The sequence below is a fragment of the Centruroides vittatus genome, unplaced genomic scaffold, assembly GCF_030686945.1.
Source record: "Centruroides vittatus isolate TY-2023 unplaced genomic scaffold, ASM3068694v2 contig_717, whole genome shotgun sequence".
NCBI lineage: Eukaryota > Metazoa > Arthropoda > Arachnida > Scorpiones > Buthidae > Centruroides > Centruroides vittatus.
Genome location: NW_027122456.1, coordinates 2,030,987 through 2,048,500, shown reverse-complemented (window position 1 = coordinate 2,048,500; position 17,514 = coordinate 2,030,987). Strand labels below are relative to the sequence as shown.

General features: G+C 29.3%; 1 protein-coding gene across 2 annotated transcripts in view; it reads left to right on the top strand.

Moving 5' to 3' along the window:
* TfIIA-L (transcription factor IIA L) overlaps positions 1–17,514 on the top strand; it is a 60,485-nt gene that overhangs the window by 31,090 nt on the left and 11,881 nt on the right. For both annotated transcript variants that reach the window (XM_067276888.1, XM_067276887.1), the window contains 3 exons: positions 4,976–5,088; positions 7,356–7,502; positions 16,958–17,047. In XM_067276888.1, coding sequence (XP_067132989.1) covers positions 4,976–5,088; positions 7,356–7,502; positions 16,958–17,047 — 350 coding nt within the window. The remainder of the gene's footprint in view (positions 1–4,975; positions 5,089–7,355; positions 7,503–16,957; positions 17,048–17,514) is intronic.

The following is a 17,514-nucleotide window of genomic DNA, read 5'->3' as shown; positions in this document are numbered from 1 at the left end:
TAATTATAATAGAAATTATCAATTAATCAATCTTTATTTATAGTAAGGAAAAAACCTTGTTACAGGGGGTTAGTATTATAAATAGCTTTAAGTTTACAAATATAGTCTATACATTATTCTGTTAGCCAAATCTATAAACACAACAGTAAAATTATTCAATTTTTTGATAACAAATATGAGCATATAAATAAAATATCAACAAATACGAACATATAAATACATTATTATCCCTACATACTATGTTTACATAGTAAATCTAGATAACAAAGTAATGAATCGGCAATAATTTTCAATTAATTCAGTAACTTTTTAGCTCATTTGTGATTTGAATAAAATAATTATTTATTTTAAACATATTGCTTATTGTTAGGTTACCTATCCTAACTCTGTAGTCTTGGTTCGTGTTGATTATTTCAATGATTTGATATTTTTTATGTTATTTTACTAATGCAGCACAGTCCTTAAGCAAATGAAGTAATGAAAAGTCCCTGGATTTGCACCAATAACAGAATTCTTTAGAAAAATCAATATAAGTATTGTTGATAAATAAAGAGAATTTGTTAAGCCTGATTTGTATTAGTAAATGTTTAATATTCATGTTTATATTAGCAGATAAGATGTTCGAATCTGTAGGTATATTTAGAGTTTCCAAGTACCAAGGGTGATAAATCAACCTCATTATTAAATTTTGATATTTTATAATAGACTGTGATAAGGCTGATTCTATCATTAGTGTATAGGTGTGTTTTCAGTTATCCTCTGAATTATCAAATATTCTGCTTGAGACACCAAATGACTGAAGTACTTTATTAAATTTGTATTGCCATGTGTTTGTTTTTGAATTTGAATCGTTGATTTGGGTGCACATAATTTGATGTATAAATCTTATATTGTCATCGTTGGTATTTATTAATCTGTAGTAGAATTTGATCAGTCTCTTCAGAAAAAAAGGGAAAGTTGATATCTGTTTGTTTCTGCTCTTATGGTGTATCCTGGGACTGTTCTTTTGATTTTAAATAGTTTTTGTGGGTAGGTGATGTGAAACTTTTCCAGATTGTAAAATAAATCTAATGCCCATATCAGACTAGCGTAGAAAAATGAAGAAGTAATTAGTACGTTAAATATTTTCATCTGAAGTTTTAGGTCCATAGTTTTTAAAGTTGAACATAAATAAATGACATTGTTGATAAATAGATTAATTTTTGTAGTAAGGGCTTTCAAATGTAACTGAAAGTTTTCGTTCCAATTAAAGGTAATTTTATGTACCTAGATATTTTATGTTACTGACCAATTCAAGAGGTTGCCCATTTAAGTAAAAAGATCTTTTTGTTGTTTCTAGCACATGATGCAGTGTAATCCAGTGAACACTTGGCTTATTTTCATCTTTATTTCAGTTGATACATTCCGCGTTTCGGGCCTAATACGCCCCTCTTCAGTTAACTAAAGAACCTGAAGAAATAAGTAAAATACTGTGTGATTGCTTAGATTTTAATGGTCCGAACGAATGGGAAGTAATAGATATAATTCCTAATTTAGATCGCATATGTAATAATGTACCTGAAATAAAATCAAATTTTCTAAAGATAAATCTCAGCAACACAATAAAAAAATATGCAACTAAAAGAAAAGGAAAAACAATTATAAAAGATGAAAGATATTTGCAATATAAAGGCAAAATAGACTATATAGCTTTCTAAATCATAATAACTTAGAAATTATAAAAGCAGACAAACCCAAACAGATAATTATTGTAACTAAAGAATGGATTAAGACAAAAAAAACTTGAAATTGTAGAAAACTCAAAATTCAGTTCAAATTCAGATAAAGAATTTACTGTTTTGTAAAAAAACTATATATATAAAAGTACAGAATGGAGAATGTGTTAGTAGTTTTGACTGGAGCTGTGTTGACACATTGTGTGGAACTGTTCCTCTTAGTTCTGAATCTGGAACAGTTCCTTTGGAATGGTTCCAACTGGAACTACCAACTTCTAATTATTACACTTGTTTTTTCATTAAAAATAAATACTTCTCAAATCATGATAGAGTTAACTTTGCATTGTCTACAGAGCTTAACTTTTTTTGCAGCATGCTAATAACAGCATATTTATCATGTGTTCAAATTTTACACTTTGTATCTGAGAATACAATTTTTATTTAATTTAATTAGCTTTATTTCTTTTAGCAGTTTTGTAATTTTGTTGAAGTTGTGTTCTGATTGACTTATGTGACAATGTGTGAAGTGTCCCTATGCTTCGGCACCACAGGACCGAAGGGTCGACATTGCGCTGGTGAAGACTGCAATGACTAACTCGTCAGGACTGACACCATTGTGTCTTCTAGGTAGACACAAAAACCTAAGTGGTCGCAAATTTCGTCTTTTTCTCTGCGCGAGTGGTTGCGTTGTAGGCTACCGGATTCAGAATAGAGGCAGAAGTAGAGAACTCAGGAAGGAGTACACTCCGCTATTTATCACAAAAATAACATACCCGTTTATTATATATCAATGATTTACAGGTGGTACATAGAGACTTAACTAAGAGAAATTGGACATAGGTTAGGAATACGTAGTCACATGGGCCTTAACCGCGAGAGAGAGTTTACATTAACTTCACGTGAGGATACGTACCTTTCTGACGTAGACATCTGGGCGACGTTAAGTTCTTTAGAGTTTATTTGTTTAGCGTTCCACACCATTCCCTTAGGCTTTCGGTAGGATAGGTTGATAGAATAGTTTGGTAAGTAGTTTGATTTGGCGATTGGCGGAGACGAGTGGCGACACACACACATGACCAAGGATAGCTGGAAGACCTCTCTTGACTCATCGACCCCTCCTTTTTATTAGGGGGTCTCTCCTGGGTTTTTTCCATAGCCTTTTTTGGATGTTTTACAATAATTATCTAATAGATGAATTTCTGCCGCAGGTTTCGGGTGTACACACGAGGAAGCTGTGTCATCTCTGAAAGGAAGTGAATATGCCGAAAAATATGTTCCTCTCTTCTTGGTGTTTGTTTTCACCTGATTTTGTAAAATTATTACATTTACAAAATCAGGTGAAAACAGACACCAAGAAGAGAGGAATCATTTATTAGAATTATACAATTAGTTTGCTTTATTTATTAATTATATAAATTATACAATTGGGACCATCACACTTATATTGAACAAATTTTTTTCATTTCAAGCTTCTCTAAATAGTAACATTGTAAACAGTAAAAAGAACTTGTTACTTCAACATCTTATGGATATTTGTTTATTAGTGAACAATTTGAACACTTCATTTCTTGAGGACAAAATCTTGGACTTTCCTACAGTTTTCATTGGTCTCGAAAATATTTTTTATGTAAGTGAAAGATCTATCTTTTACTTTGACAATTTATTTACTGTTTTCATCCTTAACTTTGTAATTAGTAAAAATTTTATTTTTATTCAATTTCCTTTCATTAAGCAGTTATAAAATTGTGAAAAGTTGATGAAATTGTAAAATTATTTTTCCAATTGATTAAATTAGTGTAGTATGGCCCAGGAAGTCTTTGCATCAGTAAACATAAGGAAATCAATCCAATTCAACTGATTAAACGTTTTTCATTATATGTTTTGTATATATCAATTCATTATAAATGGAAAGTAATAATGTAAGAAACTTCATTCATGATAAAATAAGGCTTGAGAAACTGTTATTTGAAACATTTCTCAAGCCTTATTTTATCATGAATGAAGTAATTTATATTTTTGAATGCAGTTTAAAGTAATTTATTTATGTTGATTCAACAGCTAAGTTACATCATCATGAAATTTTATGTATAGCAATGTAACTATTCCTCAAAATTTAAAATGTGATACTGATGTTATGTGGAAATTTGCATATTAATGGAATGAATAAGAAATGATTAATAATTTTGAAACATCATCTGTACAAATACATTTTGAAATTATTTCTTATGACCATGTGCAGTTAATTAGCTTTCCTTTAGATGATACTATTGTAGAAGTTAAAGTTTGCAGTAACTCATCATGTAAATTATTTTATTTTTATCATATTTTGATAATGCTGTAATGCATGTATAAATTTTTTTAAATAACAAAGAATAATTATTAAATATTATCTCTCTAATATATGATTTATTTTTATGTAATCATATTTTTATTATAACATTGAGAGATTTAATATCAGTATTAATAATTATAGTATTTCATTATTTACAATAAAAATAAATTATCTTTGCCAACTATAAATCTATAAATAATGACTTAAATTGTGGCTTACTCATCAGTTAATTTAGTAATTGTGATAAAAATATTATTATATGACAAATAAATAACTTGAATGTTAAGTCATTATATGAACAAGTTTATGTATTAAAAATAATGTATAAATTAGCATATAATATTTGTACATCAACAGATATATTGGAATTGAAAGAAACTAACTAACTAAAATGCTCATAAGTTTATCTTTTAAATTTTCCTTATTTTTAATTTTTGTTTCCTATTATTAATACAAATTACCCTCTTCTTTTTTAATTTAAAATATAATTTTTTAAAAGTGTTAAAGTAAAAATAAATTTGTAATATGTCAATAAATTAATATATTTTAATTTTATGAAATAAAAATTACAATTACACGAATATTTGGTATTACTATAGTTATATGCTTGAGTTTAAAAAAAAAATTTTGGGCTTTAGCAAATAATCTTGTTCAGAAGAGAAGAAAGCATTTGCTGGGAATTTTTTTATTATTATTAATTTACAAACTACATTTTGTTAATATGCCAAATTATTTTGAGAGATATATTTCAATTATACAAAATAATGAATTTTATTATTAATTAATAAAATATATAAAATCTTTATTTTAATATTTTACTTAGTTTTATTATTTAGTGTCTTATTTAGTAAAATTATTTTAATTAATATAATACAAATGAAAATTTTTGATTTTTTTTAAGAATTATATTTATGTTTAATTTAAATAGACCAAACAACAGGAATTCATTATCCACACTTAACAACAGATCTAGCCAAACATCAATATACAATGTCTGTTGCTAGTAATCAACAAATGATATCTGGACAAACAGTTCCTAAGGTATATGTATATATAGTTATTTTTATTTTAATTTTACAATTATTTTTGACATTAAGATAAAATTATAAAAGTAACATATTAGAATTTTAATTAATTAATGTATAAATATACATTCTAGGACTGAAGTTTGGTAATTTTTTTCATTAAATAGCAAACTGCTAAAAACTGAAGTGGTTACATGGGAAAAACAGCTAATTTTGTTGTTTTGTTGTAGGCAGAAATTATAATAATTGTTTTCTATTCTGAAAAAATACTTGATGATAAGGTAGAGAAAATAGAGTATGAGAAGAATATGAAAAAATGGTCATTACCAAAGATTTCCTTTTTCTTTCGTTGTTATAGTTTTAGTTAAAATTTAAAATGTATATAAAATAATTACTTTTGCTAAAAATTTCATTGCTTTTGGAGTAATTTTTCGGTATTGCCATTGCACTGATTAAATGGGCTTAAAAATCATTGTGTATCAGGATTATGTTGGCAAACACTGTGGCAATGCAGACCTTGCTACTAGTGAATAGTAAGCAAAAATATTAACCCTGTGTAATTGGTACTCACTGTGTGTGTAAACTCATTCATTCTTTTGCAAGTTTGAAATCATGCTGATGATTAGCTAGTAAATACACTCAATGTAATTGAGCCCTAACTGTATTATAATGTATAATGAATGTTTTAGTTTGAACTATTGATTGGAGGCAATTTCTGTCTTCAATTTATAGTTTACAATATCTGACATCAATTAAATGTTGAAGAAAAAGACATTCATAAAAAATTATATACTTTTTTTTTGAATGGATATATTTATTCATAACGGCAGTTTTTCCTTCATAGGACATAGAATGGATAATCATGGTGAATTGATCCAGATAGATAATAGGATGAAAATTGGCCAATATTAGGGTATCAATTACCACCCTATATTGGATCAGATTTTTCACAAATTTCAAAGTTATGTATAATAATGTAATTTTTGAGTTTTTTAAAATATCACTGTTTCTTCTAACAAATTGCAAAGTAAAAAATATGTCATTACTGAAAAAAATAACTCACACATGATGGTGTTTATTAGAAAATTTTTTGGCATAAAATTGAAATTAAAAATAATGAAATATGGATTCAACTACTCAAAACTGGGAATATCATAATAAACACTCCACACATAACCAATATCCAGCAATAAAAAATTACAGGAAAATATGTTAAACACGGATGAAAACATTTGCCAAATTTTTTGGAATCTTTATATTACCTTTATTATACTATAAAAACTTGTTAACTTCTTTTACCAAATGCAATGTAGTTAAAAAAGAAATAAAATCTGAAAACAATAAAAACTGTAATCATATGATAATGTCTTGCCAATATTGTACTATGATTGAATATTGGACGGTAATTAATAACACAGTGATACATGATTTTGGATCAGTTTTCATTACATTATCTGTCTGAGGCCAATACCCCATGTTTATCCTACTATAAGTCTTTAAATTCATTAATTTCCAAATAATAAGTTTAGTAATGGAAAAATATTTAAGAAGTACAAATTAATCTTGCTTAATCTTTATTTTAATGTACTGTACATTGATGTATATAAAATCATTAAGTATTTAGCATAAGGGATGAATAATTCAACAAAAACTCAGAATCAAATGCATAAACTTAGAATATAAAAAATTATTTTGTAATGTATTTGCTTAGAATATAATTTCATAAATTAAAACATATCTCATTTTGTGTTATATAAGATTGTTTTGTTTGCTATAAAAAAGTGATTAATATTTTCATATTTATATTTGCTCAAACTGCTAAAGTTAGTTGATTCTTATAATCCTCTTAACTTCCTAATTTTATAACAATTTCAAGTCTAAATGCTTTTAATTCATGATTTTTTTGTCAGTGTAACAGTCTTATTGTTATAGTTCTGACCAAGAAAAACATATATAAATTTATATTGTTATTTTTTCCACTTAAAAACTATTTTTCATTATTTTAAAATATATTTTGTAATATAAAAATAATTTATGCTTGACAATCTTAAATTTTTAAGTAATTATCATCAATTATTATAATTGTTAAATGGCCAATTACAAACAGAAATCTCTACTTTAATTATAAAAAATAATTGAATTATTAATTAAAAGTGTGAAAGGTATTTCTGCTTCATAAAATAATTTATGGGTAATTTGACATTCATAAGTGAAATAATATAGATACAAAATTGTTGAAAAATAAACATGATGTGTAAATTTGAATTGAACTTTAATTTTCAGCAATCGGGTGGAATTATCCAACTTGATGGTACAAATGATACAAGTGATGAAGATGAAGAGGAGGATGATGATGGTTTTATTGACAATGAAGATAACAGAGAAGAAGATGATGAACATAATGAGGATGAAAATGATGCTGAGGAAGAGGTAACAAAATAATGAATAATTTTTAAAACCAATAAAAACTAAAACCTTAAAATTGTTGGTGTGTTTTACTCTTTGACAAAAGCAATCAAGGAGTAAAATAAATAAACAATTTTAAGGTTTTTATTGTTTTTAAAGATTTTTTCCAAACAGTCCATTGTATATTTTAAACGAATAATTTGTTTAGAAAAAATTTAGAAATTGATCATTTATACTGCAGTACATATTAATGTATTTTTGCAAAATAACTGGCATATCACATAAAAATGGGGAAAACCAGCATGCCTGGAAACCCCGGGGTTATCAGCATTCTGGTTAAACTGCGACTAAAGTATAAAATTAATCAGATCTAACAAAACTAGTTGTTAAAGAATTTAATTAAACATTAAAGGAAACATTCTTCCAAGTACAATAAAGTAATAACATTGTAATATGACTGACTGACTTGTAAACAAAAACTCTCTTTCTGATTTTAAGACAGTAAAACAATTAATGACATAGTAGTAGTAGTAATAGTAGTAGTAGTAGTTAGTCAGTATGGGCTACACTGACCATCTACCCTGACCTTACAAGTAACATTGTCCTCTCAAATTTCACACAAAGCTGATGTTAATGGATGTAAGTTGAGATAATTTACCAGGACTTTCTTACATTTAATATGTTTGTTTTTGCTTTTGAACCCAATTAGCACTTTCAGAATTCCACGAGTATTTTACATGGTTAGAAAGAAGACAAAATGAAGAAATTAAACATATAATTGTAGTTTTGATGTAATGCTGACAGTTCCACAGTTTTAGAATAAAAATTTGTTCATTTTTATCGGATATAGCTCTTTCATTTTTTAAAAAATGTGCCCTCTAGAGAGATATGTATAACCTCACTTAAACCGGCATGCCGGCATTCCCCAGGATAAACCAACATGCTGGTTTTAACCATGCAGAAATATGTGATTTCATTGTCTACCCTGGATTGACTGGCATGCCGTCATTCCATGAAAATACTGCAAATTCAGGTTATAAGATATTCGCATCAAAAACTGAAAACAAATTGAAAAACACATTTAAAAAATTACTTTTATTTAAAAAAGTATTTAATGATAAATCAAAGAATTCTCTAATCTATTTTGTTTAGAGCTGTTCTCAAGTCTGTATTATTATGAAAAAGATTAAGCAGTCTGTATAAAATGTCTACTTTTGTCAATATATTTTCTATTAAATTTATCTTTTATAGAAAATTTCTTGAGTTATTGTCATTTTGTAAGTTTGTATGATCTAATATCTTCATAAACAATCTTTAAAGGAAATGCATATTAAATATATATTTTTACAATTTCATAAATACATATTCATAATGAATATTAATGAGTTTCACTTTTTATAACTCATTCTTTTTAATAATGCAATTAAAATCAGCATGTTTTTTTACTCTTAATAGGTATGAAATTAGAATATGATACAGAATAAATATATTAATATTTGTATTAGAATAGATGATATATTTGTATTTGGGCAAGTCAAATGAAAGTAAGCCAGTGAAACTTCTTTGTCATCTGGTATATTTACATTAAAAATAACTGCTATTGCATTGAGGCATTTATCCAGCTGTCTGACCAACCTGGAAGCTAAGAGCATTCTACAAATACTAGAAGCTGGAAGCTAAGGGCATTCTACAAGTGTTTCTAGAATTTCCTTAGCTTCTAATAGAAGAAAGTTGTAACTGTCTCCTGTACTTCATTATCCAGTGTAAACCTGCAACATTTCAAATGTTTTTTCATGTCACTGAAAATGTAAATCTCAGAAATTGCATGAGGAAAGACCAGGATTGTAAGGAGATGATCCATAATTTTCTACTTTGTTCTCAACTCTGGCTGCTTGAAGTTGCATCATCATGTGCAATAAGATTATGCCATTTGTCAATAAAGCTGGGTGCTTGTTCTTGACTGTCATGCAGAGACTGCAGGGTTTCACAATGATGGATAACATTGATGATTTTTGCTGCTCCTATGAAATTCATTGAGCAGTGAACTGTTGTTTTCAGAGAAAAACATCAAAAACACCTTTCAAACTGGAACAAGTATTTTCTTCACTATTTTTGGTGATGGAGATCCAAGATGCTTCTACTGAAGGCTTTGCCATCCTGTTTCTTGCTCATATTGGTGATTTCCAGTAATGATGTAGTCCAGAAATGCATTTTTCTCACACTCATACCAAATGAAATGTGTCAACATGTAGCCTTTTCTCTGGTCCTCATTTGGAAGGTTTTGAACCCTTGAACACCAATAAGTTTTTTAATCATAATTGTAAAGTACTGTACACACTATTATCCATGAATACATCTTTACAGTTAGTTACGACCAATTACCGTATATCTCGGCGGATAAGACGATAGTTGAATCATAAAAAAAGGCCCCGAAAATCCAGGGTCATCTTATAGGACAGATACAAAAAAATAAAATTTGATGTTCTTTCAAAAAATTACGAATAGGACATAATTCTGTGTATGCTATAGTATCCAGATAATGATCGCTGATCTAAACTAAATTCATAGGCTGTTGATACGTGGTATGATCCAAAAGTTCGGAAACTGCAGTAATCTATGACAACAAAGGAATTGTTCATTCAGAATTTATTCCTGAAGGCAGAACAGTAAACAAGAAGCATTATCTAGACATTTTATGTCATTTGAAGGAATCCATTCGTTCTAAACAGCTGCAGATCTGGCAAAGTGGAGACTGGTACTTTCTGCATGACAACGCACCTGCACATCGGTCCCAAATGGTCACACAGTTTCTCACCAAAACTCAAATTAACGTGCTTCCATACCACGCCTATTCACCAGACAGCTTCGTGTGATTTTTATTTGTTTCCATCAATGAAAAAACATTTGCAGAGATGCCATTTTGTGTCATCAGATCAGGTGAGAGCAGCATCACAGAAAGCCTTACAAGTGGTTTCAAAAAATGGCTTCCAGCAGTGCTTCCAGAAGTTATACGAGCACTGGCAAAAGTGTATCATCTCCCAAGATGATTACAGTAGAGAACCGAAAATCGGAATCAATTGGGGACTGGGGTTGTTCAGATTAGTAATTTGTTCCAATTACCGATTATGCACGAAAAAATACATTAACCTGTCTGATGTTCAAATTTTTCTCCGTTGCGTGTCGCTTCGTGTTGAATTTTCGTCGATTTTAAGCCTAACGAAAATTTTTATAATAATAATCGAGGCTATCGTATTGTTAAAAATTATTTCTGCATTTTGTACAAACAAAATAAATATATTGAAGAATATAAAAACATGAAAATTATACTTTAGAAGTAAATTTAGTATCAAAAACATTCGATTCAGCACGACACAGTCCGACTGAAAATCGTGCCGATTACTGGCGATTCCGATTACCGGGGTTTTGATTTACGAGTCTCTACTGTACTTTGAAGGTGGTTGTGCATTGGCAATATAAACTTTTTAAGGTAAGGAATTTCCCACCAAGTCCCTGAACTTTTGGATCGTACTACGTAGTTTGGAGGTCATCTTATAGGACAGATATATGTTAAAACTATAAAACTTTGACGAAAATTTATACTTTGTCTTATCTGAAGGTTGTCTTATTCGCCGAGATATATGGTAGTTAATATTCATCAACTTTGTTGGATTAAGACATTCATGTTTGCTATTGTAATGAAATGATCTTTGACCTTGTAATGACATGATGCACCTATCCCAGCCTTGGATCATCTTTTAAGCTTTGTCTTCTTTGAATTGTTGCTCCACCTCTTCACTGTAGTTAAAAAATAAATTTTCTCCATAAACTGCTGATATTCAACAATGAAAGTCATGCTGTGAAACACCTTCAGTTATCAAAAACCCAACAATAATATCCTGTTTATTTACTGAAGCATGCATAGAGTGCAGATGTTTGTTGGAAATGTTACACAGATTTCTTAGTATGCTACCATATGAAACCAATGTCAGTAGTTACAGGATAAAGTAATCTATCCTATGAACATATGACAAGTTACCTGGAACAAACTATATTGTTGTGGCTGGAATCACCCAGCTGTGCGATTCCCGCCTTTTTCTATCATAACGGAATTTTTGTAATTCAAATCGATAGCCGTTACAAAGTCCGTTGGAAAGCAACCGTTGGAGAATGGCGGTTTTCCCAACCGCCGTTTGTTTTGAAATTGACAATCTGCAATTGGCTGGCGATGATCGTACATTGGCTGGACGAAACGGAGACATCAGGCGCTGATTGGTGGATCAGCATGAGCGCCAACGAGTATAAAAGCAGCAGCTTTAGGCAGGAAAGAGGTTCCCTTTTGAAAGCCTGAAAGTGTGAGGCTCCCGTTTTGAATACCGTAAAGAGTGGACTGAGGTTGGACTGTAACGTACTTGCTGTTGTTAGGACTCGAGAATTCTACGATTGTTACGTTCGTGAGCAGAAGTTGCAATGTGCCCTTTCAACAGACCTGTTACAGAATTATTGTTGTTTGTAACTTTGATTTGGTGCTGACGTGGAAAGCTAATTTGTAAACGTTGTTTATTTGGTGTCATCGAGTGTTGTTGTGTATTTATTTTCTGTATTTTTGTTTTGTCAATATAAATGTTTGTGAATTGTCAACCCGATTTGGTGTTTGAACATTACTCATATCTTACAGGAAGATCCCGACTCATTTTTATTTGACTTGCTTTTGTAGTGTCTTTAGTTTAATTTCATCCATAAATTTGCATTTATAACAAATTTATATTTAATAAATGTTAAAAATAGCAATAGGTAGAAAACATTTTGCTAATGTCAAGTAGGCCTAACGAGATTGTCAGAACAAGGCCTAACAAGGTTGTCCAAACAGAAAACCAAATCACATTACCAAAAGGTAATGTGATTTGGTTTTCTGTTTGAAAGGATCTGTTTTTTTGGAGGGGATCAGTTTAGCAGATGGTATATTAGCAGGTTTGGCAAGAGTCCCAGAGTTAAATATGAAGGTACATTATTGGTTCAGTAGATGAAAAGTGACATAACAATGGGACTTGACAGATTCTAAAGCAATGAGTGATATAATTCTTGCTATAACCCCAGCAGAATTAAAGCAGACAAAAGGATGTGTAACCTCAAATAGAATTTGGAATAAGCTATAAGAAATTTTTGAATTGAAAAGTCTCACCAGGAAGGCTATGCTGCTAAAGAAATTAATATTCAAAAAAATGAGAGAAGAGACAATATGACAGATCATGTAAGAGGCTTCTTGACGGTAGATAAGTTAACCTTCTCTCTGGTATTCCCGACATATCTCGGGTTGCGACCTAATGACTTTGACCTGAGATATCTCGTTTCAGCATTGGAATGTTTTTGAAACTAGATGTCGCTAATTGTTATAATTTTTATATTAAAACTAACTTCCAAAATATACTTTTTTGTTTTTACATTTATTAATATATCTATTTTCTTTATGCAAAATAAAAAAATAATTTTGGACGATACGATTATTTTTTTTCAAAAACATGTAATAAATTTTGTTAGGCATTGGCAAAAATTCAACATGGCGTGACAATGGAGAAAGATTTCAACATGGGATAGGTTAAAGGAAATGGAAATTTTTGTAAATGAAGAGTTAGTAACTGTGCTTCTGGTATATAGTATTCCATACTCATTTGAACAGTTTCAAAACATGATCGAGACATGAGAAACTACCTTCTCCAGATGAGCTCAAAATAAAGCTAATAGAAGAATATTAAGTGAGAAAATGAAATGTTGATTCAAAGATTTCTACATTATATATAAGCAAACAATGAGTAAAGCAATCAGAGAATAAAGGGCCACTCAAACTCAAATGCCATATTTGTGGAAAAATCGGTCATAAAGCAAGAGAATGCTGGGATAGAAATAAGTGAAAGCCACAGAGAGCAATGACCATTAGCTTACCTACTCAGAGACAAGAATCATATAATGTGAACATCACAACAAAAGAATGGAGGGAAAATCGGAGATGGTGTCTAGATTCACATGCTGCTTCATGTATGTGCTATGAGACAGAGTGGTTTACCAACATTGAAACATCTCACATAAGAGAATTGAACTTGGCCAACTCTTCTACAACAGAAATTAAGGGAAGTGTGATATAGTGATTGAGATAAAGATAGGATTCAAAGCACGTTTCTCATACTGGAACTGAGAACAAACCTATTTACAGTAAGAATGATAACTGATTATGGATTTAGTGTATTATTCCAAAAGAATCAAGCAACCACCATGGATCCAAAAACCAAGAAAACTGAAATATGAGCATATACAGAAAGATGGACTATATTATATGTAAGAAACATGGGAAGAATCTAAATTTTCTAGAACAAATATTAGTCAAATGAAATTATGGCACAAACGTTTAGGTCACTTAAATGAAAGATGTATGGTACATGGCTAATATTTTATAGCTGGGAGAATGCCAGCTTAAAATATTTCAGAACATTCAGTCAAGTAGCCTTTACTTTAGATAAGAAACTAGGAAAGGGAAAGTTTTATGAAAAATCTATCAAATGAGTCCAAAGATACTCTATTTACACTTGAGTATCCCATAAATCTATAGGATACTCAAGTGAGTCCAAGGTCTATTGTCTATGGGATATTAGAGCAAAAAGAGTATTAATAAGCAGGATGTAAAATTTATCAATGAATTCCTGAACAAACCAAACAATAGCATCAAAATAATTAAAGATGACTGAACTCATGAAAAGGAGAGAGTTGAATAAAAAGACATACATTTAGAAATGCCTGAACCTATTGAGGAAGAAGTAGAGCTGAAAGAAAACAGCTTTTCAGAAAATGAAAATGAAACAAAGATGAAGATGAGCAGATCAGGGAAATTGACCAGAGTAATAGTATATAAATATAAAAACATGTAAAATTAAACTATTATTATAAGAAAAATCAACAAAAATCCAGATGGTGCATTAAAAAAATAAAATAAGAAGATAATACAATAAAAAGTATAGATAGATAACCTGTAAAAAAAAAAGTTAAGAATTACAATTAATTAAGCAGCAACTTGCATCATCCAAATTGTTCATTGATGAAAATGAAAATTAGGTGGCTTATAAAGGTGACAGGACAAGTCCACTTATTGAGGGGGGATATCAATATGCAAGCCAGGTATTGCAGTTGAGTATTCCAACAAAACTTGAAGATATGATTGTCTCTATTGAAGGAGATAAATAGTTGTGTTTGACAAGGTAAAAAATAAGTCTGAAATATAACAGAATTGATGAAATTTTGAAAATAAAATCGTTGTCAATGTAATGCTCTTGATGCTGACAAGAAAGTCTAAAGTGCTTAACCGAATGGTTAAATAAAGTATTGAGAAATGTTTTCCCAAATGGTTGATTCATTCACTTTAAGTGTTTGGTAAGGACTTCATGCCTAGAATTTATCTGTTTTTTTATTTTTTATCACAAATGCACCACTCTTTATGTTGTTATATTTTTAAAATTTTGCTAGAAAGCTTTTGTTAAACTGTTAAAATTTTTACATAGAATTGAATTATAATCATTTTTATTAGATTATCAAAAATCAATTTATTTATTACATCAGCTGGTCAGAAAAATCCATCAGTAATGAAATAAAACAAAAAATTTTCAAAAAAGTAGTTTGAACAACAGTTAGTATCAAGATTTGCATGCACTGTCTGGAAGCCACCGTGTCCCACCTGTGTCATTTGACACAATGTTTATTTTTAGTCATATGTGGTTCCTGTACTTTACAGAAAGTTTCTGATTAGTTTATTTCCTAGATGAATGTTAATTATTTTATTTAATGGAAACTTAAAATTCTGTACAGTTTGTGAAAATACTGTATCAAAACACTATTTGAATTAATTAGTTTGATGAATTCAAGTTAACCAGTTTGATTTAATATATCAATCTCTATGCTAGATGATGGGAGAAAGAAAATGACTTTGAGTAAACACGACTTAGAGTTATTCTGATTGAGTATTTTCTTATAAGCAATACAGGCATATGAAGGTTTTCTATTTGTCAAACCTATACATACATATTACATTTTCTAAATTAATTTCAAAATAATGGCTCGTGTCTTGTAGAAACTTATTTAGATTTTATATTCAGCTATTTTAAAATAATAATATATTCAGTTTCATTTATTTGTTTGAGTTTATATGAATTGTCTAATAGTATTAAGCATAAAAAAATTGCCCATTGTTGTGCCACTCCAGTATTCTGAGCTGTAGGTGGCTCTTAGTTTGTCTGTATTGTCATGCTAGCCCTGTTTCAGACTAATGAGATTTTTTTTCATATTGTTAATTTTTTGAGATTGTCTGTTCCAGATATTTTGTAATGAATTTGTCAATAACCAAAGATTTGAAGATAAATAGTTGTACAGGTACTAAACCAGTGATTCCCAAACTTTTTGGAGCCACTGCACCCTTGGTTCCTAAAGTGATACCCCAATACCCTCTAACCCATTTTCCCTTGTGTGAGAAAGGCTTGGAAATATATTTAGAAAAACTTTTCTATGAAACTCATTAGATTTCATAGAAAAGTTTACCTCTAGATTTACTCACTGCCCACAGGGGGACAGTAGCGCCCACTTTGGGAACTACTGTACTAAACTATCTCAGTTCAGTTTGTTTAAAATGTGATATTGTAGATGTACTTTGCTGATTCTCTTATGTTCAATAGTTTTTATAAAATAGGAACTGTGGCAAATAAACTAATCAATACACTGAAGAATTTTTCATTTGAAGATCATTTCAGTTACAGACAAGTCCCATTTTTTAAAATCAGAAATGTTTAATTTATTTTTTCGCAACCAATGGAGTTTAGTATTTGCTGAGGATCGTGGAAGCTTAAAGTAAAAAAATAATTGTTTTTGTAAAGAAAAAAGTTTTCAGTCCTTGAATCTTGGCACTATGATCAATATATTTCCTTTTATCACTTCATGGAAACCAATTCTTGTAAACCATCTTAATTAGGAAGTTGATCCAAAGGTCAATAACCTTCCCAATTAAGATTACAAAAATTGGCTTCCATAACAAGCAGTAACTGAAAATATATCTTAAATTTGTTTTTTGTTTGTTTAATCAACTATATCAGTTTAATGTAAATCAATATTTTTATTAGGACTATTTTCTTTTGAACATATCTTTAATTGAAATTGGAAACACCTGTAATTGATACTCTTTTATTTCAAAATTAAAAATAGTTAATGGAATATAATCAGCTAAAAAATTAAAACAGTAGTATTATTTCCTGAAATTGGAGGTTCATTAAAATGTTTGTCAATATACAATATGTTAAAGGAATAATTGTTTTATACAAATTTTCAATTCATAAATTATCATAAATAAATGTATTGTATAATTATATAAATATATTATGATTTAATAAAGTATTTAGATATTGTTTATTAAATTAAAATTATAAAAACAATGAATGAATGAACAAATATTTTAGGAACCGCTTAATTCTGATGATGATGATACTGATGAAGATGCCACAGAGTTATTTTACACTGAAAATGTTGTTGTTTGTCAGTATGATAAAGTAAGTAATCATTTAAATTAATATTTAGAATTTAACAGACTTTCTGTGAAGTTCAAGTACAATCATACTACAATGAGACAAACTTCAAGAGTGTATATGTGCATGTATTTACCCTGTAGAGCCCACCACATGTATCATATATATTTATGGGAGTACTTAGTCATTAAAGTTTTAATGATGGTAACTAGCTAAAAATATTAAGTGAGTAAGTAAATAAGAATATAATTAGTAGAAATTCTGGATTCATTAATTCTGATATAAAAAAAAATATGCTAAAACAATTAAGAAATGTATAACTTGAAGAATTATTAACCCTTAGCCTGCCGTTTGCCACGCCCCCTTATTTTGTAAAACGGCAAACAGCAAAATAGGTGAATCAGGCAATATTATTTTAAAAATTCACCAAAAATTAAATTATTATTTTATTCATATGAAAAAAATCACATATATTCATCAATATAGTTAGT